The sequence below is a fragment of the Camponotus floridanus genome, unplaced genomic scaffold (assembly GCF_003227725.1).
Source record: "Camponotus floridanus strain SB8 unplaced genomic scaffold, Cflo_v7.5 scaffold96, whole genome shotgun sequence".
NCBI lineage: Eukaryota > Metazoa > Arthropoda > Insecta > Hymenoptera > Formicidae > Camponotus > Camponotus floridanus.
This window is the reverse complement of record NW_020229867.1, coordinates 238,070-263,717: the sequence shown is the minus strand read 5'-3', so window position 1 is coordinate 263,717 and position 25,648 is coordinate 238,070. Positions and strand designations below refer to the sequence as shown.

Below are 25,648 nucleotides of genomic sequence, written 5' to 3'. Positions count from 1 at the left end.
CGGCACCGTCGGCTCGCAGTGTATCGCGCGGCAGCCTGGACCGCGGGCGGCCCGCAGCCTCCGACCTGACGCGTTGACGCGGTGCTTGCGTGCCTTCGAGAACGCACACGAAAACGCGCTCGCAACCAACACGGACGCGCGGCCTTCTGCGTGTTTTGGAACGCACACACAGCACCCGCGTCGCACGCGCGCGCGCGCGCGCGCACCGCACATGGTCCTCTCGTGTCCCAGCATCCCCGCCGATCCCGAGACGAGATCGTCTCTCCGCTCTCGGCCCGATCAGTGTATAACGAGCGCGACCCGCGACAGGATGAGCGACAGGACGAGCGGACAGCGCGAGGAATAGGGGGTCCGTCATGATCGGCCCCGAGATCTACGCTCGCCGCGTCGTCGTTAGCCGACTGGCGACCGTGGCCGCACAAAAATCGAATATGACGTTCGGAAACAGCAGTAGCGGTACCAGAGAGGACTCGACGTTGCGATTGACACGCATTGCGACATCGAGATTGTAGCAGAGCGTGCTCAATAGGCGCATCACCGATCGGAGTCATCGATCGATCGAGCGGGCAAAGACAGCGAGGTCGGATCGCGTGAAATTGCGCTCTTCCAAAGTGGGTCGAACCGCGAACGCGTTTACCCTCGCACCGCGAGAAGGAGAACCGTACCATTTCCCTCGGTGGATGAGACCCGCGGGATGTTTGCAGTGGATTGAGCCTTGAGGTATGCGCGCGCGCGGATGTATCGTACGCGTGCATCTCTGCACACGCTTGCCTACGATGCGTAGCGCGAATCTACTACGCGGTTCTTTGCTCTCGATAGTTGGAAGCGCCTAGTACACGGTGTTTGTGAACGACGGAAGAGGGGACTGCGGAAAATTGAGAGGGTGCCAGAGGAAAGGGCGACGAAAGAGAAAGCGAGAGCGAGAGAGAGAGAGAGAGAAATTATTCGTGAGAGAAGCGAATGGGAAAGGGGAGAAGGAGAGACGGAGAGGGAGAAGAGGAACGAGAGAGCGAGAGAGACAGGCAGACGTAGAGGAGCCGGAGAGAGTAATGATCGTGACGACGGTCGTGCGGACAAATGAACACCTCGGCACAGCGTTTGGGATATTCCAAGTAAGTAGCTATGCGCAACGCCGAGCTGCATTATGCCGCGGAAACGCTCGCCTTGATATATCTGCGTAGTTGTAAGCGCCCATTATTTCGGAAACGAGATTAGTTTTCGCCAGAAACGAGGGATGCGGCAAGAAAATTGGCGGTCGCTCGAGAATTCTCGAGAAGCCCGACCACAACAAGTCCTTTCGACCGAATCAAAAATAGAGGGATCGATACGTCTCGTCTGTCCGGCATATCAAGTACGTTGGCAGGAGAAAACTCTCCAAAGGCAACATTTTTGGGAAGAGATTTTTTCTTTTTCTTCCTCGACCTTCCTTTTTGCTCCTAAACTTGGTTACTCCGCCGTTTTTCTCTCCTCTTCTTCTTTTTCTTTTTCTCGGATCACGTTTCACGCTCGAGAGATTTTATTGCTAGTCATTTTTCAAGCCTAGATCGCGTCGATGGGATCATGGGAGCTGGTAAATGGATGCATGCACGCTGCCTAAGCCAGCACATTTGGCGCGAAATCCAACACACGGTTGGCATCGACCGATCGTTCCGGCCTCGCGTACATACATCGCGAATCGTGCTTAACGATAGCTTTCGCGCCGAGATCCCCGAAGAGAAATTCGATTAGCGGCGATGGAAAAAAAAACCGGGAAAGAAGAAAGCCCTGACCTGGCGTTTAACGTTGGTATATTAATCGTCGCTGAAACGACTCCGCCTTACATAATTTATTCAATAAGTTTGAACTGGGAAGTATTTAATTGTTCAGCGCGCACCCCGATTGTTCCGTATAATTCGAAAAAGTTTTTCTATTTTACTTTGAAATTGCATTTGGTGACGACGTCGGCAGCGCTGTCGATACGGTTGAAGGATACGACCTCGAGATTCAGCCGACCCATTTTTCGCGATTTCAAAAAGAGACCGCCTGTGCTATGCAAAAAAATACAGCGCGTTTATTCTTCAGATCTTTATTCGTATATATTATTGGCATACACCTCTCTTCTCCCTTTTGTGTGTCCGTATATTTTTTTTTTTCAAATAACTTTACTAAAGTATCGCGCAGCACGTATATAAAACGCTCTTTCAAGTCTTTTCTTTTCCGTCGAATCAATTTCGAGATCGCACGTTCCTCGATTGTTCCTATTAATTAATGAGCTATCTCGAAAAGGTCGGTATCGATCAATCTTCACAGACGGCGTCGAGCGCAATATCGCGAGATGGATTACATCCGACTCAAAATTTGTACTACTTGTTCGAGGCGGCGGATCTCTCTCGAACCACATCGATGTATAACATTAGCATTTATATAAGCGCGCGAGTGACTCGGAAGCGAAATCCGGACGCGAGATCTGACGAGAGAGGGAGAGAAGTTGTCGAGAGCAGAAACGCAGGACGGGATTAAAGGTGGCGACAGCGAATTCCACATAGTTGGGGAGTGAGTCGACATATTTTTCAGCCTTATTCCGGAATCAATGTCGTCGTCGTGGCTTGAGAATGGGCGCCGACAACTTTCAAGACACGTATCCCGTCGTGTCAGAGGGCTGCGCCAAGATTTGATTTCGCCTTGTATATGTCATGGATCTATCACCGCGCGCAAAGAAAGAAAGAGAGAGAGAGAGGGGGAGGGACATGACAAATTTCGCGCGTGAATTCCTCGCGAAAAATTTGCTCGTACGAGGCTCGATGGAAAGAGACCGCGGCTGCGGCTGTAATTTTGCCAAAGATACATCGCCCGCATCCGGGGGAGCGATATACAACATTTATATTAGCATTTATATAAGGCTAGAGTAACTACTCGCTCCTCCACGAGCTGGGCGCGAGAAAAAAAAAGGAGAAACGAGGGCGAAATCTACGAAAGCCGTGAGATAAGCGCTCCTCTTCCTACCTACCTACCCCTGCGGCTCGCAGCGAGCCGTGCCGACGCGTTTCGCAGACTCGGAAAATTAAACAATGCCGAGAGTCACAGTTACGTATTCTTAACGCTCAACGGGGGATGCATAAAGGTAGGAATATTTTACGTACGTCCGGAGTTAGACAAGTACGAAATTAGGAATATTTATTCAAGTAACGGCGGGGCGATATAACTTGGCTGCGGATTCTACCAACTTGCAAGGTGGGTGGAAACAAAGGTTAGTCGTGGGTAGAACGGCGGAAACGAGGGACTGGGAAGGGTAGGATCGAGCGAGCCGGGAGAAGTATAAAGGGTCGAGAGAGAGAGAGAGAGAAACGAGGAAGAAATAGCGAAGAACGCGCGATTAAATAGCCGCTGGACCGCGACCAAAGTTCCCTCGGAAAGAGATTATCGGCTAATTATCGGTAACTGAAAGGCGTTCCCGAAATTACAACCGCGCGGGATTATTCTCGCGGTAGGTTACCCTCGGGATAGCGGGGGCGGTGGAGAAGCGGGGGCGGCGGAGGGAGGAGGGAGGTGGCTCTCTATGCAACGGCGAGACGTGCGTGCGTGCCGAGCGAGCGTACGTGCGTGCTGTTTTCGGCGCGGGAAGTGTTGCATGCGCGTGTCATGCATTATATTAACAGACAGTCGAGGCGCACGGTGGAGAGACCGGGGTTGGACGTGTGTATACACGGCAACGTACTCGGCGTATCTCTCGTTTCCTCCCTCGCACGGATATACGGTGGGGTAGGATTAATAGCTAGACGTTGTAGGCGACGAGATTCGAGAAGCGCGAATTACAGAAAGGGTTTTGCGCCACGAGGTGTACGAGCGCCGTTACTTCATTGCTCTCGCGTCAAAGGCAATCATGTCAGCCTCATCCTCCCCCGCCCTTCAATTGGTACTCTGGTACTTTGACAGTCCGACGAATGCGAATGCATCGCGCGGCAAACGAGAGCGAATGTGTACGTCTCCGCAATTCCGCTTGACGTGATCGCTCGTTGACATGCTCGTAAAGCGGGTCTCCGCTTTCCCCATTGTTCCATTCCTTTCCACTTGATCAAACGCATTCTTTCGAAAGACAACTCTGTCGAGTCAAGCGAAATGAATTTTTCAAACTTTTAACAATCGCAACTAATCATTGCTCGTTTGTTGGTTAATTGTTGGCCTGATTTTCATGTTTGTTGGTTATTTGTTATCGGTAAAATAAATATCAGCGTAAAATTAGTTTGTTTAATAGAAATTTTTTATTTTTCTCTAATTGTATTGCATGTCAAATCGATAGGAAAGCGATTGTCGAACCAATTATCTCTTCAAGTATGATTATTGACGGATTATAACAAAATAATAATTAGTTTCAATAACGCACATAATGTGCGTGTACGATGTCCAACCGTGAAGTTAATCTTTCTGGAAATAATGTTATTTGCGCAACCAAAATTGATACTGCATCTGTGTGATTAATGTGTCTGTTTATCACTGACTTTTTAAATATCAAATTTCTTTCGATAATCAATTTTCCTATAATTCATATGTTACGCATATATTCGCAATACAAATTGGATTGAAAGTCACGCATGCAATATGTGCGCTATTGAAAATAATTATTTTTGTTATAATTAATAAATAATGCCTCGCGAAAATCATACTTGAAAACATAATTGGGATTAATAATTAATTTTTATTTGACGTATAATAAATAAAAAAAATTTAAAATTAGACAGGTAAACTTTACTTACACCGGTAATTGCTTTGTCGATAAAAATTGAATTAATTTACGAAGAAATGTCGAAATCAGAAGTCGACAAAAACCAACAAACGTCCAACAATTAATTGCAATTGTTAAAAGTTTGAAAAATTAATTTTAGTTGACTGTCTCCTCAAAGCTTCGGAAGACAACCCAGTCGACCCAGCCAGTGCCGTAGCATTCGTAAGAAGCTCGTAAGGAAGAAAAAAGTTTCGGACGTTTCTCGTTGCCGGGAAGGGACGGCGAACCGCGGGAAATTTCCAGCGCATATTTCATCTCCAGAAAACATATTTTATCAGGAATGACTGTAAGTTATTCGAAAGTTGGTCCGGCAAGTTTTATCGTTCGAAAAATAAATCGCAGAGGACAAATCCGTGTCTCCCTCTCCCTTTATCTTTCTTTATCTCTCGTTTAGTTCGACGTGAGTCCAACGTTTGTAAACGAGACCCGCGATGATTACAAGAGTTGCGAAAGAATAGAGAAATCCGCGGGAGGATAAAAATCGCATCGCGCCGACAAACTTTCGAAACTGAAAAAGTAATTCGCGCTCTCTGCCCTTTCAGCTTATATACATGTATATTAAGTACAGGTGCGAAACACGGTGAAGGGGCGAAACTCAATTTCCGCAATCAATTAAAAGCATCGGTGAGACGCTCTTGAGATGATATCGGGGCTTCTCTTTCCGCTTTCATTTCTTCTCCTCGTGGATTCTCGATCCCCTTCGTCTTTCCGAGATCCGCCGTCGTGCTCGAATTATCGGCTCCGAAACTCGTCCTTTTTCTTTCCCATTGTCCCCGAGAGGATTATCGAGAAGCGCGAGAGAGGAAATCTTTCGAGAAACAACCGCGCGCTTGCTGCTCTTTCCATCTCTCTCTCTCTTTTCTCCTTCTGTCTTTGCCGCTCGTTTAATTTACTTCATCGACTTTCCGCCGGTTATCAGTCCTCTAAATCAAATAACATAATTTCGCTAAGGTTGCCCGTAAGAGGACCGATCCCTTTTCCTCGGGCCTGGCGAAATCCCACGGTCGAATTTATGGCAGACTCTGTGGCCGTGACGCCTGCAGTGGGTTTACACAAAGGTGTGCAAGGGACCTACTCACACGCGTCCACATGAGTATAGCAATGACGTAACGGAAGTGAAATAAAGTAACACCCCTGCTACTGGCGGGGATGGCCGTACTGCGGCGACTTGTAGTCGCGATAAATTTTCCTCGGTTTTAGCAGCATTATGTGCGACCACGGAACAGGTATTTCCAATCCTTTATACAAGTAACGGAAAAGGGTCAAAGAAAGAATGGCGATAAATCAACATGACATGCGCTAGACAGCGAGCAATGAAGAATTTCGGAGACGACCAAGATGCTGAATTCGCGCGTCCAACAAAACGACGCGAGAAACTTAACTCATTTATTTGCAGGTTACTCATTACGGGGACAACAAAAGCCCCTTTGAGAGCGATCCAGTAACTTATAATTAAATTATGCAATGAATCGACGGTCCGCGCGGATAGAAAACGATATATCCTCAATGTTCTGGAAATAATGGAAAATTTGGAATTAAAAGTGATCAATTATCGCGATTGTTCGGCGAGAAAGAGATTTTTGATTTTTCACGAAAATCCAATATCGATATTAAAATCTCATTTCCCCGTTAATATTGTTGACGTTACAAGTGACTCGCAACTGACTAAAAATTCCAGTCTTGCTTGTAAAAATAGAGATGCGATATTCCGAGCTTTCGGAAAAATCTCGCGGTGGCGAAAGCGAAGTTGTAACAGATTTGTAATTAAATTCCGGAATGGATTGCATTCCACTGGAACAGAACGATATTTTCAATCTTTTATGAGCAAGAGACAATTCAAAATTCGAAAATGACAATCGTTCGGCTTACGCGTTCAATAAACAAATAGTTTTAATTCTCGAGCGGAACAACGATATCGATGTGAAATTACAACTTCTCTGGCAAATATAATTATTATCATAAATCCATCGTACGAGTAAACGAATATATACTTTGTTTGCGAAAAAAGATTACAATTTATTGTGTTTCCTAAAATTAAAAAAAAAAGAACGTGCGAAAACAAAAGGGAGCAAACGCAAACCGATAGCAGAGATATTCGTGATTAAAATCTAAAATCGAATTTTGGACATTCTACTGGAATGTAAAATGGCAATTTAAATTTTTCCTCGCTAAAAGAAAAAGCAGGAGTAATTAATGTATTTGTTTGCGTAAACAAAGATTTGCGATTTAACGGAATAAATAAACGACATACGTATAAATATAAATATATCAAAAAATCACATTTCTTTGTAATTACCACCGTGTTTTTTAACCGTTTCAATTAACCACCGTTAATAATTACGTCAGGAAAATTCAAATTTCACATTTAAATGCGATATATCGCGCGATAAAGCATCTCTAGCAAAGGAATCCCGAGGGCGAGTGCAAAAGCGAGGTTTTAACAGGCTTGTAATGAAGAGTCGAAGTAGATTATGGTCCATTCCTCCAACATACAGTCATCTACTATTTTTTTTTGCAAGTTCCGCAAGGTTTAATATCAAAATGAGAACAATTGTACGGACGTTTGTTCGACAAAGAGATGATTTTATTCCGGCATGAAAATCACTTTTTTCCGCCGTTATCGTTCTTACGGCTCCATAAATTTGCCTGTCGCGAACAAGCTCGAATCTTGGCTCGCATAAAAGAGGTCTCTTTTACCTCGTGCGCAATACACTCGCGCTCCCAAAGAAAAAGCGAATTTGTAACAGCATCATAATTAAATTACGAAATGGATTGCCGAGCGTGGATCCCTTCGGTCGGTGGCGTCACGGCTACATTTTGCGCTCCGTGCTCATCTCTCTGTGTTGGAGCTTTTACATTCGCATTACGCGATATCCGGGGGATATGGACGAAAGACGGGAAGATGTCCATTATATCCTCGATAACCCGGCAGTAGAGCGTGCACGACCGGTGCGCTACCGGTTATCCAATTTTTAGGATTAACCGAACGGAATGAAAAGTACGGGCGGGAGAGGTCGTCGTTAAAGCGGATTCTCTAGAAATCGGTATCGCCGCGGTTTGGTTACACACCTCGTTTGGAGCGAGCTATCCGGGATCGCTTTCCCTGGTCAGTACCATGTCCCTGTAGTCCGATGGCGCGTATCGGCCAAGTGCCGCAATAAAGGGAATTTGCGGGTACGCCCAGCATTAACGGTACAGAGAGAGAGAGAGAGACAGAGACAGAGAAAGGTCGGAATCGCGTAGTCATCGTCGCGGTTATCTAACGCGACTGTTTCTACGGGTGTTTCGCGACGATTCTCTGCGAGAGTCGGATCCGGGGGCGAGCTCGCCGGCAGCCTAGGTGGCTATAATTTCGCGAGTTAAAGTCCCGAGGATCGAGAATTGGGATCGTGCGCGACAAGTTCGGCCGATGCCGTGCGAGGAGGACACTTTCGGCGGTAAACTTCTCTCGTATATTACGCCAACTCCGCGGTAATTGATTTTGCACAATCGCGTTAAACTGGAAGTGGGTTTCAGACACCGGTACCGTCGCCACCGCCGCCGCCATCGCGCGATATTCACCAACGATCATGGGTGTTGCGCCCGTTACTACTGCTACTCATCCCTTTTTCGCCGAATCCAGACGATCCCAACTTTTTCCGATAATTATCGTCGTTTCGCAACACAAACTGCAACTTTGCGTTGATACTGCCATAAGCATCGTACCGGTTAGTGATCGTTACGATAATGCCGAGTATCGTGTAATGGCCGCGGTACATGGCGAACCTGTGTACACTCTGTAAATTACTCGCAGCGTAACAGATATTTGCTCCGTCGACACAATCTCCCGGCTTTTCGTTTAATTTACACCGCTCCGAGTCTATAATTGCCATCATTAATCTTTCATCGGTGATAGCGTTTTTTAGGTCTCGCTGCGATCTAACAAAGGACACAAACGCGCGTAAGTTCAGCCACGGTCTTTATTCTTTTAAGCGAATGGCGCGAGCGTTGATCGATAATTACTACCGTTAGCAGTACAATGACACTCGACCGTTGCTTTTATTAAATAAAAAAAAAATGTAGAGAGAAAGCGAGCTGAAAAAGCTACATTCGCGAAACACTCGTTAGGTAGTAAATTACATAACTCGTGTGCGCGCGACATACATCTTTATTCATTATATTTGACTAGCCATAAAATATAATTTATCATCCCTTTCTTTCAGAGCTTCATTGCAGCCCCTCGACCGAGAATCAACCCGGAATTTTATTACCGACTTATTCCGCATAATCCAGTCGTTGTGTAATTTTAATAAAGTGATTCGAGGCGCGTTTTTATTGAGATGTATAAATATATTGTATATAGAATTAATTTTACGCCACGTATACCTTCTCTCTCCATCTTTTATTTTTCGAGAGAAGAACAAAGTTATTTATTCTACCGCAAACTTCCTTATTTTTCGGACGGAAGCGTCCCCGATTGATCGAGGCACGAACCACTTTAGCATTTTGATTCCTCTCGGCTTTTGTGCGATCCTGTTCAAAGAAGCGACAGCATTGAGAATCGATACGATGTCTCGTTTGTAGTTTCTTAGCGCGTCTAGTTCTTTGTTCCTCACATTCTTGAAAAAGAAAAAAGCGATCGAAAAAAGAAAAGTAATATACAAAGAAAATAATAGAGAGGAAATAGACAAATAATCTCTCTACGTTTACTTGGATTGAATTGATTCCCGTGACTTCGATTTACCGAAGACGGACAGAGCGCTATTCCCTACGGGGGACAGTTTAGGTTTAAGTGAAAAGAGGGAGGGGAAAAAAAGTTAATTCCGACGCACATACCATTAAACTTTCAAAGTTTATCGCAGCTTTAGTGGAATAAGATTTCCGGATCTTTGGGTCTAAAAGCTGCATAATTGCAGCTTTTTAGCTCTCTTAATTACGCCGAGCATTAATCGCAGGTTTACACGTGTATCGTTAAAAGAAATAATGTAAAAGCGTTATTAAATTCATAAAAATAAATTTACCAACACATATATACACACGCACACACATACGCACATTATATGCGTTACGTTTTATTCAGCGAAAGGTATTTTGCCTAAAATGTAGTGTTAATAGACAAGCAAGGGGTGGATGCAGCGGGATGCGCGGGTACTTTTCAGAAATAAATCGACTGCATTTCCGGCATTTTAGAGCCGAATTGCTGTTCACACACAATTTACAGCGCTCCATTTCCGGCGGCGCGATCGCATCGCGCAATCAGTACGCGCGTTCCGTACGCTCCGCTTTCGGATTCTTGAACGACCGTTGAGAATAGATTCGCGAAAGAACGAGCATACCGCGTTCTCGAGATGCCCGAAAGCCATTCGAGTAATGAAGGGATACAAAAAAACAGATCGGGTGGAACGTTTCGCCTAACAACGGTTCGCTCGTTCCGTCAAGATCGTGAGGCAAAGGGTAAGAGGCGACGTGTATCCCGCGCGCGACCGCGGACACCGGAAGCTTGAGAAACACCGAGAGAGAATAGAATTTTCCTCGCTACGAGATTCGATTGAATTCCTCGGTCACCGTCCGTAACGATATAGACGGGAAACTCGATATAACGAAAATCAGGTATGACAAATTTAATTTCAAGCTTCGACGGAGGGAGAACTACTCGCGTAGTTGTAACGTGATTTCGCTGTAGTTACTCGAGCGGTTAGTCCGCAAGCGGTTCTTTCCAAACTATCGCGGGCTTCGGCAAGAATCGAGGGGACGACGATATACGAGGTGAGGAGGGAGGAAAGGGATACGTGGGATGGCAGCTTTATCATCGACCCGTTCTCCGAACCCCGTTCCCCCTAACCCCTTCGAACCCCTGTCAACCCCCGCGGCGTCCACCGTCGAGCACTTACGGAGATGAGTGGGCCGTGTAAGAAACACGATAAAAGCGGGGAGGCGACGTACAAATTTCTCCACCATGCGAATTACGAGATTCGGAAGGATACGTCCCGTCACGTTTCACCCCCTCGCTACTCTTCGTCATCCTCGCGTACGCTTACGCACACGCAAACACATGCGCAGACACGCGTGCGAGAGAAGCTTGGGGCTCACACGAGTCGTGAGCTTCCATATTTAATAAAGCAACGCGTCCTCATCCGCCAACCGCATACTTTTCCAACCCGTGAAATGACCCTTTCCATCTAGCATTCCTACGAACATTTCCACGTTACCAGCGCGACCTCACACTTTCGGCTTTTACTTTGATCCTCGCCATCCGTCCGTTCCGCCTTCACTTTCGCACATTTCCAGACCGGTTTAAAAGCGAATCACGAATTTTTTCCAACATTGCTCGCAATCATTTTCGCAAAACTTCAAAAACTGACATTTTACAGAGAAAGAAGTCTCGTTAGGTTAATTGCTACTCTCAATGTTCGTGATATCGCAATTACCATTTAGTGAGAAAATTCTGAAAAGAATTGTTATTTTCTCATTAATTTGCAATTTCTCGCGGCAATGTCGGAAATTATTATTATTATGAACTTTGCCTTTATGCAGCTAATAAATTTCAATCAAATTGATCAATAATGTGCTATGCTAATTAATTAGTGATAATGGCGCAAACATTTTATAAAAATAAAAAAATATATATATATATTAAACAATTTCAAGAGGAAAATTTGAAATTTCTGAGCAAAACGTAAAAAAATTCTCTTTTGCGTAAAAGAGCAATTTATGTAATTTGTAAGCTCTTTCTTTCGTAAGCATATATCCCCGGTCGGAAATATATTACATTTATCATAGCGCTCGCTGGATCCCTTTCCGCGTTTTAACCCTCGCTTCATCCTTGCCTTCGTGCCGAGTGTCTTTGCGGCAATGATACAGCCAGGATTACCGCGAAACTCGGCGAAACGTCTCCAACTCTCATCGAATAAATAACAAGAGAAATCCGGTCTACTCTTGACCCGGAACATCGTATCCCTCGGAGAAGTCGTCGAGTTGCAATGTCGTTCGCTCTCTTTCGCGGACGCGAAAAAGTACGCCGGCTACCGGTCGCGATGGACGAATAAATAATAGATTGCAAATCGCTTTGACGAATTCGCGGTAGCGCGAGTTTCACCAACGAGCGCAACATGCAAATACACTTTGTGACTTACCCTTTGTGCTTTGCCGACCCGCGTCGCAATCATCCCAGAAAGAAGTCCGCTTGAAATCGTCGGGCGCCGCCGTAGTTGCCACCTAACAGATAAGAAATGTAAAATAGGTGCAAAGATAGGTAAAAATTTGTGTGCGAAAGGTGCATTCACACCGTGATGCGTATAAAAAGTATCGCATTACTCGTAGAAGCAGGGAAGTTTGGATCGTTATTTTACTGAACAAAAACATATATTAAAATTATATCTCATGACATATGTTACTTTATGCTTTAATATTATTAAAATTAAAAGTTGCAACAAATAATAACAGAAAAAATTAAAATTAAAAGTTGCAACAAATAATAACAGAAATATTAAGTTTTTTATCCTTCAAAATAGCTCTCTTTGCTTTCAAAGCTGCCGCACATATTCTCGATATCCTTGATAATTCTTTTTAGTAAGATTTTATTTTTAATATCTGATTCGCACATATTTGTAAATATTCCTACAATTGCTTTTGATCGATAGGTTTCATTTTTTGGACACTTGTATCAAGTTCATCAAGTTCCCACAATAAAATCTGTCAAATTAAGATCCAATGGTAGAGGAAAATTATTTTATAGAATCAAACATTTAATATTTCTGTTATTATTTGTTATAATGTTTCGCTTGTACAATAGCATTGAAGCATAAAATAGCAGTAATAAAATATTTATTGATAATGTTTATGTTTATTTATATTATTAAAATGTTTATTGATATTTATATTTATGTTATATTTTCATCTATTAAATTAATTTCCTTATATAAGTAATGCAATACTTTTAACTGGTATTCTATATTATATATAATAAAGTCAAATATATATAATACTATAATCGGACTATGAATTATATATAAGTGTGTCAAGGACTATAGTCAAATATTGAAACTATATATATGAAAATTCACTTGTGGGTTTTGTGACGCTTCCGGATTAAAGAGGATCTCTCGTATAACGCTTAACACTGTACGTGAAACGTACATCTAACGTAATATTATCATAACGCATTAAAAGCGAACAAAATTCAACACGGGATTACCGTCGACCTGTTTTTCTTCAATTTCCGACGCATTTATGGCGCAGCGTAAATCTATTCATCCGGTAAGCCTATACCACCTACATCCGGCACTGCAGCGGTAACTTTAGACGAAGCGAATTCGCGAATTCGCAATTATCCCGATTCATTGCTACGAATATTTAGAGAACATGCTGAAAATGTGCGCCGGATATTACTTTCGTGTTAGTAGGCAAAAAAGCGCGAATATATTATATAACTTAGGGTAGAGACAATTGCAGAAAGTCACAAAAAATTGCGCGTGTGTGCTTGTCCAAGTGACTTTGTCGCGGTTAATCGGTGAATAATTTAAATAAAGTTGTCGCATTATCGACGCGATAATTACATTTTCGTCCGTTTCACCCTCACGTGCTTCTTGCGGTCAAAACTTTACTCATATTCATTTAATCAGCGACAGTTGAAACGTCCATTCGTTTCGATCATATTACGCCAGGCGAATGTTCATTTTATATAAAATATTTCTTCTACGCAATTTCGTTCAAATTCGCCTGTAGAGATAATGTTTTAATTAAAATAATTAAATGGGACTAATTAAATTTAATTAAAATAGTTTCAACTGTCTCCTTTATATTCGTTCGAATGCAAAACTTTACGTAAACATTTGATCCAGAAATTTTTCCACGAAAATAATCAGAATTCTTGTTACACATATTAATTTTATTACAAGTTTTGAATTTACGTTATTTCTTAAATATTATAATCGTTGCTAAAATTGTGTAAATTAAGGTTCGAGTCTTTATTTGTGTATAGGATAACAAAATATTCTTTAAAAGTTGCCTCTTGAAAAATAGTTCCCCTTTAAGCTAATCGTGAGTTCGAGGACGCGGGGGCCGCCATGATTGATGCGGAATTAAATTGGTATTTGTTTTTATGAAAAAAAAAAAAAAAAAAAAATGTATTCCCCGTCGACAACTTTCGCGCGAGATGAGATGAAACGTCATCGATAATTTTTAATGATTAGTCCGTTTAAATTGATTCGATCGGTAATTAAATGCACGTGATTATTGCACAACGGAAATTTGTTTGACAGCTCGAAAATCAATGGGCGTAACTGTATAACATGATTAACGCATGATCGCGCGCTCTTTATATTTCCTATTTATTTCCACTTCTGATTTATACATTCTCCGATAATTCATCGGATTGTAATGCGCGCAACGTTACGAATTTTAAGCCGTTTGAAAATCTGTGCTTAGAATGGAAGCTACATTTTCTAGGATTAATGATATGTCCCTCGTAATCCGATACGCGAAATGCGTTTATACTCGATCAAAAGCCAGACACGCATAACGCTTACGACGATGTACATAACTACTCGATCAACGTCCCGTTTATGGGACTGGTTGAAATCATTAGCGCGCGTTAATCTGAAATTTGATCGATAGAAATTTTGCGCAATTCCATCGATGGATAGTCGATTCATTTTGCGAATGAAAGTTAATTGCTTTAATTTTAAACGCAATATTACGCGTAAAGTTTCAATCACGACCGTGAAAATACATACCCATACATATATCAGACGGAACAAAAGCACTATACGTCGATATGAGAGAGGAAAGATATTCATATTGTCAGACAGACATGGCCAATAAATAGCGGGGCTTTGTCACTCGATGCTTGTGCGCCAGGCTCGCGAAAAAGTTTTGCGCGACAGGTGTTTCGTGACATGTATTTCCACGCGCGCGAGCCATTTTACATAAAATGATTTTCTTATCCTGATGCATGGTTAGTTTGCATAAACGGCGAAAACTTTTGCAAGGATTCAAGGCAGGGTGCGCGTTTATATACATTTACAAAGCCGCATCCAAATTATGGGCTTCAAAGCGTTCCGTAGAATCCGTCACTTCCGTCTGTCTTGAATAATTAAACTTCGAAATTGTGAGCAGTCAAGCGACACACGAGCAGAGAGGATTTCAGATGCATCTCATTGAAGCGAATATAAATCTCTCGTTTTATTTCAACAATATTATTTGAAGCAAACGAGATGTTGAATAATTTATTATGATTACTAATTAAAGCGTATCGCGTATTAAAAGAATCGGGCGTATCGCACATTTTGCGCAAACTCTATCCCGTTCACTTTGCACAATTTTCCATCGGCTACTCGAACTAATTAAAACGAAGCTGAGGAAAAGACAAACTCGGGACGGTTCTCGGAACGATGCACGTAAAAACGCCATTTTGCCACAAAGTTATATTCCTTCGTGATGTCGCGAAACGGCGAGGGAAGAAAAATACAGTGCATTATATATATATATTATCCAGCGCCAAACTTCATGAATAAGTGGAGCATGGATGAAAGCAAAGTTAGTAAGTGTGTAATTAACCACTCCGTTAAGAGAGTTCAAGCTCTCGAGAATATTCAGAAAAGGACATAAACAAGGAAATATTGGGGAACATCAAGAAGCCAAGTTTTGTTACAAGAATGAAATTAAATACAAGCGTGTAACGCGATCGAGCTTAAAAACTGCTATAAATTAGCTGTGATTATACGTATCGTGTAACGACACTTGTATATTTCATGATGTTTCTTGCGAAATGCAATTACCGTATCTTAAAGTTTTTGTCAACAAAAAGTTATTATTTGCTTCTTAACTGCTCTCTCTTCAAACCGCTATATTTAATCCTCGTTCCTCTTAAAAAGAGAGATTGCAATCTTATATTAATATCTCGAATGAATAATACAATTGTATAGAAACTGCACAAGATTTGAAACAAGACAATATTTGTAAAAATCGAAAATTTAAATTATCTTATCTTGTGTGAATTTTTGTCTTTGAAAATTTCGTCTTGTGTGTTATCTTGTCTCGATTTTATCAATAATTTGTATATAATACTGAATTATTTAAAATATTATTTAAAATAATATATAATTTAAGTAATTATTACTATTGTGTCATTTATTTATTTCTCAAAACACAATATATATATATATATATATATATATATATATATAATAAATAAAAAAATATATATAAAATAAATATACTTGTACAAATTAGATGAAAAAAAATTATATTATACTGTATTGTCATCTCGTCTTGTTTATACTAAACTTAAAAAATTTTATTTAATTAATGTTAAAACACTTATAATAATAAATTTAGAAACAATTAATAAAAAATGAACAATATAAAATTTCATACAATTTATATTTATTTATCCACACGAAACTTTGCATACAACACATGTATGCAGTTCTCTGATTGTGTATGGTGAGTCGCATCTGCACTGCTATATGCAACTGCGTAAGACGAATGTATATATACATATATATGTATACATATAGTGATGCAGATGCGGCAGCCGCACACAATCAGAGAAAACCGCATATACTGCAAAAGTTTTGTACAACTAGTTGTGTAAAATTCTATATTGTTTATTTTTTTCGTTTATTATATCAATTGTTTCCAAATTTGTTAATATAAATGTTTTTATTTATTAAATAAATTTTTTTAAATTTAGCATGTAATATAATGTGTGTGTTGTGTGTATATGTTTTGTGAGATTTTTTCTCATCTAATTTACAGATACGCTTATTTTAGTTTCTTTAAAAAATCAATAATCTTGATAAAACAAATAATTTCTCTTAACAATCTTAGTCTTGGTATTATCTTAATAACTAATTAAAAAACTTGTTTCGACTCTCGAGACAACATCAAGACTTGGTAATCTCTGCAATCCTATACAACTATATGTACCTACACATTTTAATATACATAATTGTTATAGAAATGAAAATTCAGAGCAACAGATTCCTCACATCTATATTAAAGTAATAAACGCTTTATTATAGAAATTTATTGCAATTCTCTCATTCATATTGAGTATCGCAGTGATGAAAAAAATGATAATAATATCGCAAAAGTTTGCTGATTACGCTGAAATTGGAATGCAGTTGTCAGACCCCGATCATGCAATAGTTCAGAATTAATTACTTCGATTAGGAGCTGCCTGTCATCGCGAAAACGTTTCTTGCGGCGGTTCTCGGGCTCTAGGGAGAGAGGGAGGGAGTGGGGAGAAGGGGAAAAGCTACGACACGACCTTATCTACCTCGAAAGGTCCAACGTTCGATCCATTGACTCGTCGAGACCCTAATATGGCGCACGGAACTGACGTCGGCCGATAGGTCGCCCGTGTCCTAGAATCGGGCTCGGATCGACATCCCAGTATCGGTATGTATGTACATCCACCCGAGACAGAGGCTATCCGTTGGTCGACACGTACGCAAACGGCAGATTCCCGCCGTCGACGGGAACGACACTTTAAATCAGCCGTGCTCGTTACGTTTCTCGTTCCTTTCGCAATTCCGAATCCGAATACCACATCCATCGTCGAATTTCCTTGCCAAAGAAAGAACGTGTTCACAGTTCTCACGTACGATCACCTTCAATCTCGAAACGTGTTCAAATATAATATAACAAAAAATGTAATATAAATTTTAAAGTTTTAAAATATAACATATTGAAATATAATATTAATACGATTAGAAATATAACAAACTTTTAGAAAAATTAGTATATATAATAGCAGTAATTTTTATAATAAAAAGTCATTTATTAATAATATAGTACATACATGCAAAATAAGCAAATTTGTATTTCGCTTCCTTATTATTATTTTTGTATGTACATTATTTCTTTCTATTTTTTTCATACATTTCTGGTTTCAATTACAATTATTATTCTTTCTATGTCCCTTTATTTACATATTCTATTTTATTTTTATTCGATAATGCTATATTATTTTACTGCTACACTGTATATGTGCTGCTCCGTTTGTATTCAGAAACATGTTTATTCTCAGAACAAAAATTACTGCTATTACTATTATCATCATCTGCATTTATAAATATAATCAATTTCCAATTTCATTCGTTTGATATAAAGATGTTATTCAATGACATGATTATAATGATCAAACAATCACATTTCATGTGAAAGTGACAAAAATATAGACATTCCTGAATTGTAAAGTCACTCTTTATCACTTATCTTTCTCGAGAACCATATTCGCGATATGGTGTGATTGATCAGAATTAAAATTCACGTTCGATCGCTTTCCTTCCTGACTCTAATGCTTCTCACTCCTCCTCTCCTCCCTCCTTCCTCCCGAGTAATTGGCGTTCTCTAATGTCCTGTCGAGGTCACTTACGTAACGCGCGACCCCATTTCTATCGTTCCAGAGATGTGAGGAATGATCACGTGGGTGATGGTCGGACTGCTTCTGGCTGCGGAAACTTGCGGCAGAAACGTCCTCTCCGGAAACGGAAACGGAAACGAAAAGGAAGAAACGAAGCGGCGGGAGGGCCTGAAGGGCGTCAGCGCGGACGAGGAAGACATCTACCGTGAGTATCGGCGCTAAACCGTCGAGAAAAACGAACGCACACATTCGGTAGAGAATAGATAAGATAGAGAATAGAGAGCTCGGTGGTGAAGGGAAGCAAAGAGAGAGATGGACGGAGAGAAGAGAAAAGAGTCGAACGAAAACTATGATTTACTCGGGCTAACTCGAGTTTATCCCTGCTCGCCGATTCTGCAATCGAACGCCACTAATCTCCGACCTACCGCTTATCCTTTCTACCAACTTCGCACGTGTACCGCAACCCTCTCTCTGTCAATGACATGTTCCCGGCACTCCTCCGTGTACAATCCGCCCTTGCGAAAGTTCCTCCTTTACCGCCGTGATAAAATCACGGCCGTAACTTGGCGTTAACGAAATTAAGTTTCGCACATGACCGTATTGTTCTATCCCGATAGAGTTGTCGCAAGTTGTCCTTTTCTAGCACAAACTCGGCGGTCAAACTATTTAAACTTGATCGTCCGGCTTGTTAACTCTTGGACGTCTAGACGTTCTAAACCACGTTTAATCTCTGACTGTGTATGTTCCCTTTAATTTTCTTCCTTCTCAAATAGAATTCCCGTATCTCTACGAGCACGATGGTGCAATTAAGAGTTAATGCGTCTTCATCCCATCCCGATTGTCCCAGTGACGCACTTACTCAGCTCGATGCTTTCTGTTGCAGGTCTAACGTGCTACACTTGCGTCAACGTCAGCGATAACCAGGTATATCGACGACTCCATTAAACGGTCCCTTAAGAGTCTCCCGTAATGGCTCTATCGTGCCGGGTCCAGCCGCAATTTTGTAGAACTCTGTAGATTGTTCTGCCATCGATTTCGATTTATTCTAAATTCCCCTTATTGCGTTTCGTTTCTTTTCTTTCGCAGTAATAGTTCCAATCTTATCTTTAACCCTCTCCCGCTTCTCATCTTTTTCTTTATTATTTACATACATTAAACTGCGGCGCATTTCTGCAAAAATGCGTCGCAGTTTAATGTTTGTAAATAATAAAGAATTTAATTTCTGCAAAAATGCGTCGCAGTTTAATGTATGTACATGTAGATCATTAATTCTAAAGAATATTTTGACAAATCAATAAAACAAATGCAGTATAAAATACATTTTTTTACATGTTAAATAATTCTTTTAAATTGAAAAAAATATTTGCGATAATTTTTAAAAATATGGAAGGAATAAAAATTTTAATTTGTGCAATATACATACATAATATTTGCAGTCGTATATTATATTGTATTTTATATTGACATCATCAAGAGATGAGTTTTTCGTAACTTACTTTTTTTGGCGTTCGTATAAAGAGATGGTTGATGATATTGGTAATATAAGAAATTTGGTTTTTATATGAAAACTTTGCATCGAGATTGCTGCCATTTCCATTCTTGCAGATGTGCAACGAATGGGCGATAGATACGCCGTGTCCGGCAGGCGGCCGGGATTTCTGTCAATCGATGCACATTCTGGACAGCCGGGGAAACAGCGTCTTGGCAAGCATACTTTTTTTTCACTTACTCTGCTAGCTTTGATACATCGCGCGAGAGGCACGCTCGTAACTATATCCCTCCCCACGATTTTCATAAATTTCAAATATATTATCAAATAGCTCATAGCGAGATACCTATGTTTTTATATGTACCTTATCGTGAATGAAGAGATGGTAGCTTCTCGATCCCTCGACATATTTCATTTTAAAGCCGAATATCTCTCCGAGACTACAAAATGTATATTTGAAAAATGTTTTTATAAAAAACATAACTGAAACTGAATACACGCGACATTTAAAACCATACATTATTTTTGTAAATAAAGTTGAATTTTTTAAACTTAGAATTACTCTTATATATAAATTTTCTGCTTTTAAAAGACATGCATAAGTTATTTCTTCCCAGATATAATTTCTCTATTTCGACGTGAGACTTTAGAATGAATTTAAAAAGTTACGAATGTTGCCTTTGTTAGGATCAATAACATTCGATCAATAACATTCTCGAAACGAGTCACGAAGCAGAAAAAAAAAACAAACGAAAACTAACAATAACAAATCGTCGATTCTCGCGATCGGAGTAAATTTCGTCTATCGACGGCGGATATGTACACACGGTTAAATAAAATCAATTAATGGTTATCGTATGTGGCTAATTGGTTTACATTAGAAAGATAATCGATTTTCTGGCTATTAATGAACGAAGTTACGCGAATGGATTCGGGCCTGGACGCCGAGATGGATGGCCCTCTCGAGCTTAAGCGCTTCTCGAGTCCGGTCGATGTACCAACGGATGAACTTTGATGGAACTTTCCACGTTCCTGACGCCTGACGACCGTAATACGCGATAATTTAATGTCCCGCGTTACTGATGTGACAGTGCTAACTATACGATTAATGCGAGTTAATTTTTCTCCCAACTTTTTAATTAAAATTAACGTCACTAAAGAGGCAAGCGTCGAATGAAGAATCTTATCGCCGCGACGCTTTCCATCTCGTTAATCGCTTTAAAAATATCTGCCGTCCTGCATCTCTCAGATTGGGATAAGTATTCATTCATTTCCGATCGCGAGGTTCGAAAATTTCAGCAGAAATTTCTATTATCGCCTTCATTCGCGCGCCATCACCGCTTCCTTCCGTTCTAGGTAAGCAAGGCTTGTGTCAGCAGCGAGGAATGCGGGCCAGGATTGGTCGGTTGCATTCCCATGGACACGCAGCAGGTGCGAAATAGCGAATTTTGTCGTGTACCCGGAGGAGGTTTCTCGAACAATCTCGAGGCGACAGAAAGAGACGGAGAAACGAAAAAAATACAAAAAAGAAATAAAAGAGAAATACCGACGGAGCCGGGTGAAATAAATTCGGTTATTTCGTTTCAGATTTGCATAAGTTGCTGCGACCTGAGCTACTGCAACATCGAGTCGCCCACCAACGCCACGAACGCGATCTACTCGCGCAAACGGCGAGCCAAGTCGAAATCGAAGCGCAAACGGCCCGGCAGAAACGGGGTCGACGCGGCGATGCGGCTGTACGGGCCCAGCTTGCTCTGGCTTCCCGCCTCGCTCTTCTATGCATATCATTGCTGAGGAAGCAGCAACATTAATCATTCGCGCACGCGAAGCGGACAGCGCGGAAATCGCGCGCGAAAATCACACGGCGGATGGTGACGTTGCCGTCTCTCGATCGAGCGTTGTTCTCTGTGATTCCTTCTGTAGCTTGACACACGCCTAAAGAAAATGATAACTTATTAAACTGAACAACTGATGCCGCCGCGCCGTCTAATTCCGACCAAACTCCTTCTCCGATAAATTTCTGCCATGGATGAGGGCCATTTCATCGCGCTCCAATTTTTCCCACTCGTCGAGCCGATCTCGACGACGATCATCGTCCAATTATTTAGAAAGAAAACGCCATTCTCTATTTTTCGTACTCTCGTTTCACTCGCGTTCGTCGTTATTACTTAAAGCCCGTTAACTTTAATGGAAGTCGCAATCTTCGACGAGTATGTATGTCGATCGAACGCTTGTGTTTCGGGCACGCCAGGAAAACGAAATTCGTTCGTTTCGGGTATAAAGTGTCCATAAGGAATTGTTTGGGAGTAATTCCAGGAGAGAGACTCGGAGAAACGAGATAGATCCGGGGATAGAGCGGTCGAAAAACTTGGCGCCGTTTCGCGCTGTCCGAAACGTTATTAATCGGGGACTCTTGAAACTAATCACGGGTCCCCCGTGATGGCAAAAGGAATTGTTTTCTCGTCGTAGTATCGGTAGTATCGCTATGCCTCGAAGTAGAAGGAACTTAAGGCACACAAAGTACGGCCAAAGAAGGTTTGGAGAAAATCGATAGTTCCGAATTCGTTTCCGGCGAGACTCGACGACAATCTAGACACGCTACGCAATAAAAATCGACTACCAATCATAACGTGGTGTAGTAGTTTACCACGACGATCTACGTCTTGTATACACTTTGACACTCTTTCAAAAAATCAAAAGCTAAAGAAACGTATCGTGATTAAAATTAATTAATTTAGAGAGTATAATAAAATAAAACGTAGAAAGCGAGAGTGTATTGTATGTGTCTAATATTATATAAGGTGAAAAACTTTAATTAACTTAATTTCTCCATATCAAAATATTTGTGATATATGTGCACATATTTCATATTTAATTTAGTGGAAAATTGAACGGATCAAATTATGTTATCGCGCGTGACTGATAATTAATATGATGAATGTGCAATGTTTGTTCCAATTATAAGAGCGTAATTCGTCAAAGAAACCGCTTAAACTCGCTACATCGAAACTTTTTGGTGTAAAAATTGTTCAATTACGTAAGTAACGCATCAGAAGCGAATTCGAATTATCGAATGAAAAAATTAAATTCACACATCTACTAACAACATCTACAAACTCGCCTATTACAGACTCTTTACTGCTATCGTAATTATTAACGATTATACATAAATATATTACAATATAGATACTATACATTGTTTCGGCATGATGTAAGAATACTGTTGGTAATGAAATAAAGAAAATTATACTTGTCACATATTTTTCTTTATTATCTTTATAGCATAAACTGTTGTATGAATATCCGTCGTATTTTTGCATTTGCAACCATGTTTTATTTATCCGAATAAATTTAAATAAATAAACGACATTTTTGTTTCGTTAATTCTGTTAATTTTGATTTAACAAGCTTGCGGTATTGTAAAACGGATTACATTCTGGAATATATGAAGTATGGCAATTTTGCCGAACAATTCCAAATAATGAAATAAATCATCGCAAATAATGAAATGTAATAAATTGAATAAATTTACTCACTGCGAATGTTGTACAACCACAATACTCCCGTCGTTATATGTATATTCCATTCGGTGTCAATTTCTGCTTGAAATGCTTTATCCTAAAGTCAATCAAGTCACGTGGATGCGAGTGGAAATTACGTTTAATTGTAATCGCACACACAAACGAATCTTCTCGTTTTCGTATTGTTGCCAACACGTTTGAGGCTGTTGAGCTGTAATGATATTCAATATGTAATTAGTCGGATCGCACACATATCAATTTCAATAAAATAAACGGAATTATTTTCTCTTTTTCTCATGCATCATTTTTTATACTTTGATTAATATTACTTTTATACGATAAGTTATATAAAAACTATGTATAAATTATGTATATATTATGTGCATATTTATAATTATTATAATACATTATTGATGAAAAGTGTATGCTGAAATTTTATGAGAACAGATTATTTTATTACAGAACCATTAGGCTGTACATTCGTGATCTCGATGAGCATCGACGACCTTGATATAAACTGAGATCGAACCATACCATCACGTGAACGAGAAAATGCGGTTAATTATACGCGAATCAATTAACACATGTATCAATTAACGATCGTTCTACTGTTCATTTTAGACCAATAACGTTGGACCGTTTAATTCCGAGTCGACATAATTGCATTTCACAAATTTACTCAAATATCACCCGCCAGCTGTTAATTGGTATCACTTACCTTAATTGATTCACCATGACAGTTGATCGTTTATTCACTCGATGCACTTTGTGAACGGAAACACGATTAATGCCGATTATACAAACTAATTAATGCGCTACGCGACACTCAACACCGATTCACACGCAAAATGTACTTTTATGGAGCAAATATTATCGAGAGATTTTCCAGAGCGAAGTCGCACGAAGCATATGGCGCGCATGCGCGGCGTTTAAGAACAAACCGACGGAATTGCGATGCTGAAAATATTCGCCCAAGTTGATGGACACGATTAAACTGATGTCCGGGATCACGACACTCTCGCGATCGAATTTATACGCGATATACTAATCGATAATGATAATTTCATCGCATGAAAGAAACGCGAACGACACGAAACGATTTTGCGGCGTCTGACTCCCGGCGCGAGGCACGCGAATTATGACGCGCATGCGCGAGTCGCGCGCCACTCACGACGACTTCGCGCATCATCATTAGACAGACATTTCGAATGACAAGCGTGACAATTACACAGTAGTAATTAATTCATACTAATTACCTCGATAAATTTGTCATGACAGTCAACTGTTTATTCACTCGCTATTATTAACGCGCTTCTCGCTTGCAACGTGAATCGCGATCAATTTCAATAGTTTTGTGACAAATAGGCGCTGTACATATACGCGACATTCGACACGCTCGCATAATGGACCCGAAAATGCGTTTAATCGTGTTTGTCCAAAGTAATTAATACGTTATGATGATATCCGACATCGCGCGTGATACTCTCGATATGGATTCGGACGCGATATACAATTTCATCGCGTAAAAAGGAACGCGAACATCTACGACGTGAAGTATGACGCGCATGCGCGGCTCACGCGTACGCGCGAGTCGCGCGCCACTCGCGGCGACTTTGCGCATCACTAGACAGATATTTCGAGTGAATGGCGAGCGTGACAATTATACAATAGTAATTAATTCGTACTATTTACCTCGATAAATTTGTCATGACAGTCAACTGTTTATTCACTCGCTTGTCATTATTATCAACGCGTCTCTCGCTTGCAACGTGAATCGCGATCAATTTCAATAGTTCTGTGACAAATAGGCGCTGTACATATACGCGGTGTTCAAGACACGCTCGGTCACATAATGGACTCGAAAATGCATTTAATCGTGTTTGCCGAACTAATTAACACGTTGCGATGATATCCGGCATCGCGCGTGACACTCTCGATACCGATTCGGACGCGATGCAATTAATATACAATTATAAAATATACAATTTCGCTGCGTAAAAAAGAGCGCGAACCTTGACATCTGACTCCCGGCGTGAAGTGTGACGCGCATGCGCGACAAATTCGCTCGCCGCGAACGATTACTTTGAATAAACGATGAAAATAATCAGCAGGTATGTTTAACGCGGCATGCGTTGAATAAACGCGAGTTATTGTAGAATAAATAGTAATGGAAATTTGAGATGGAAATTGCACAGTTAGTTTAGAGACGTGAGAAACTTTGGTGTTTACCGAGTAGTCGCGGCATGCGATATGGCAGAGACTGTTATTACAGACGAAATGATTATTACGTTTAATTAATATTACATATGATAAAAGCCGCGTATTTCGAATAGATAGTTTGATGATATTTGAATCATATAGATTTACCGTGTACTTTGGAATCTGATGGAAATGGAGATTGGATATACAAAACTCTATTTACAAACAATGCTCTTTTCGTATAATTTGAGCATCGAATCTGATTATTAATTTCATCAAATATTTATTGCGAATGATAAATCATGCATATTTTAACTTAAATTTTGATT

At 40.6% G+C, this 25,648-nt stretch overlaps 1 protein-coding gene across 3 annotated transcripts; it reads left to right on the top strand.

The window, feature by feature from the left end:
- The first annotated feature begins 9 nt into the window (after window positions 1-9).
- Window positions 10-23,439, top strand: LOC105249425 (ly6/PLAUR domain-containing protein 6B). Of its 3 annotated transcripts, XM_011254877.2 has the most exons (7): window positions 11-1,112; window positions 16,916-17,143; window positions 18,154-18,315; window positions 18,994-19,034; window positions 19,716-19,814; window positions 20,956-21,030; window positions 21,187-23,439. In XM_011254877.2, exons 3-7 carry the CDS (start codon window positions 18,165-18,167, stop codon window positions 21,391-21,393), a joined length of 573 nt encoding a protein of 190 aa, XP_011253179.1. In that variant the 5' UTR covers window positions 11-1,112; window positions 16,916-17,143; window positions 18,154-18,164; the 3' UTR covers window positions 21,394-23,439. The 3 variants fall into 3 exon arrangements, with proteins under 3 accessions (XP_025270838.1, XP_011253179.1, XP_011253178.1); XM_011254876.2 differs by lacking the exon at window positions 16,916-17,143; XM_025415053.1 differs by lacking the exons at window positions 16,916-17,143; window positions 20,956-21,030 and having other exon boundaries at window positions 10-1,112.
- Window positions 23,440-25,648: the final 2,209 nt, after the last annotated feature.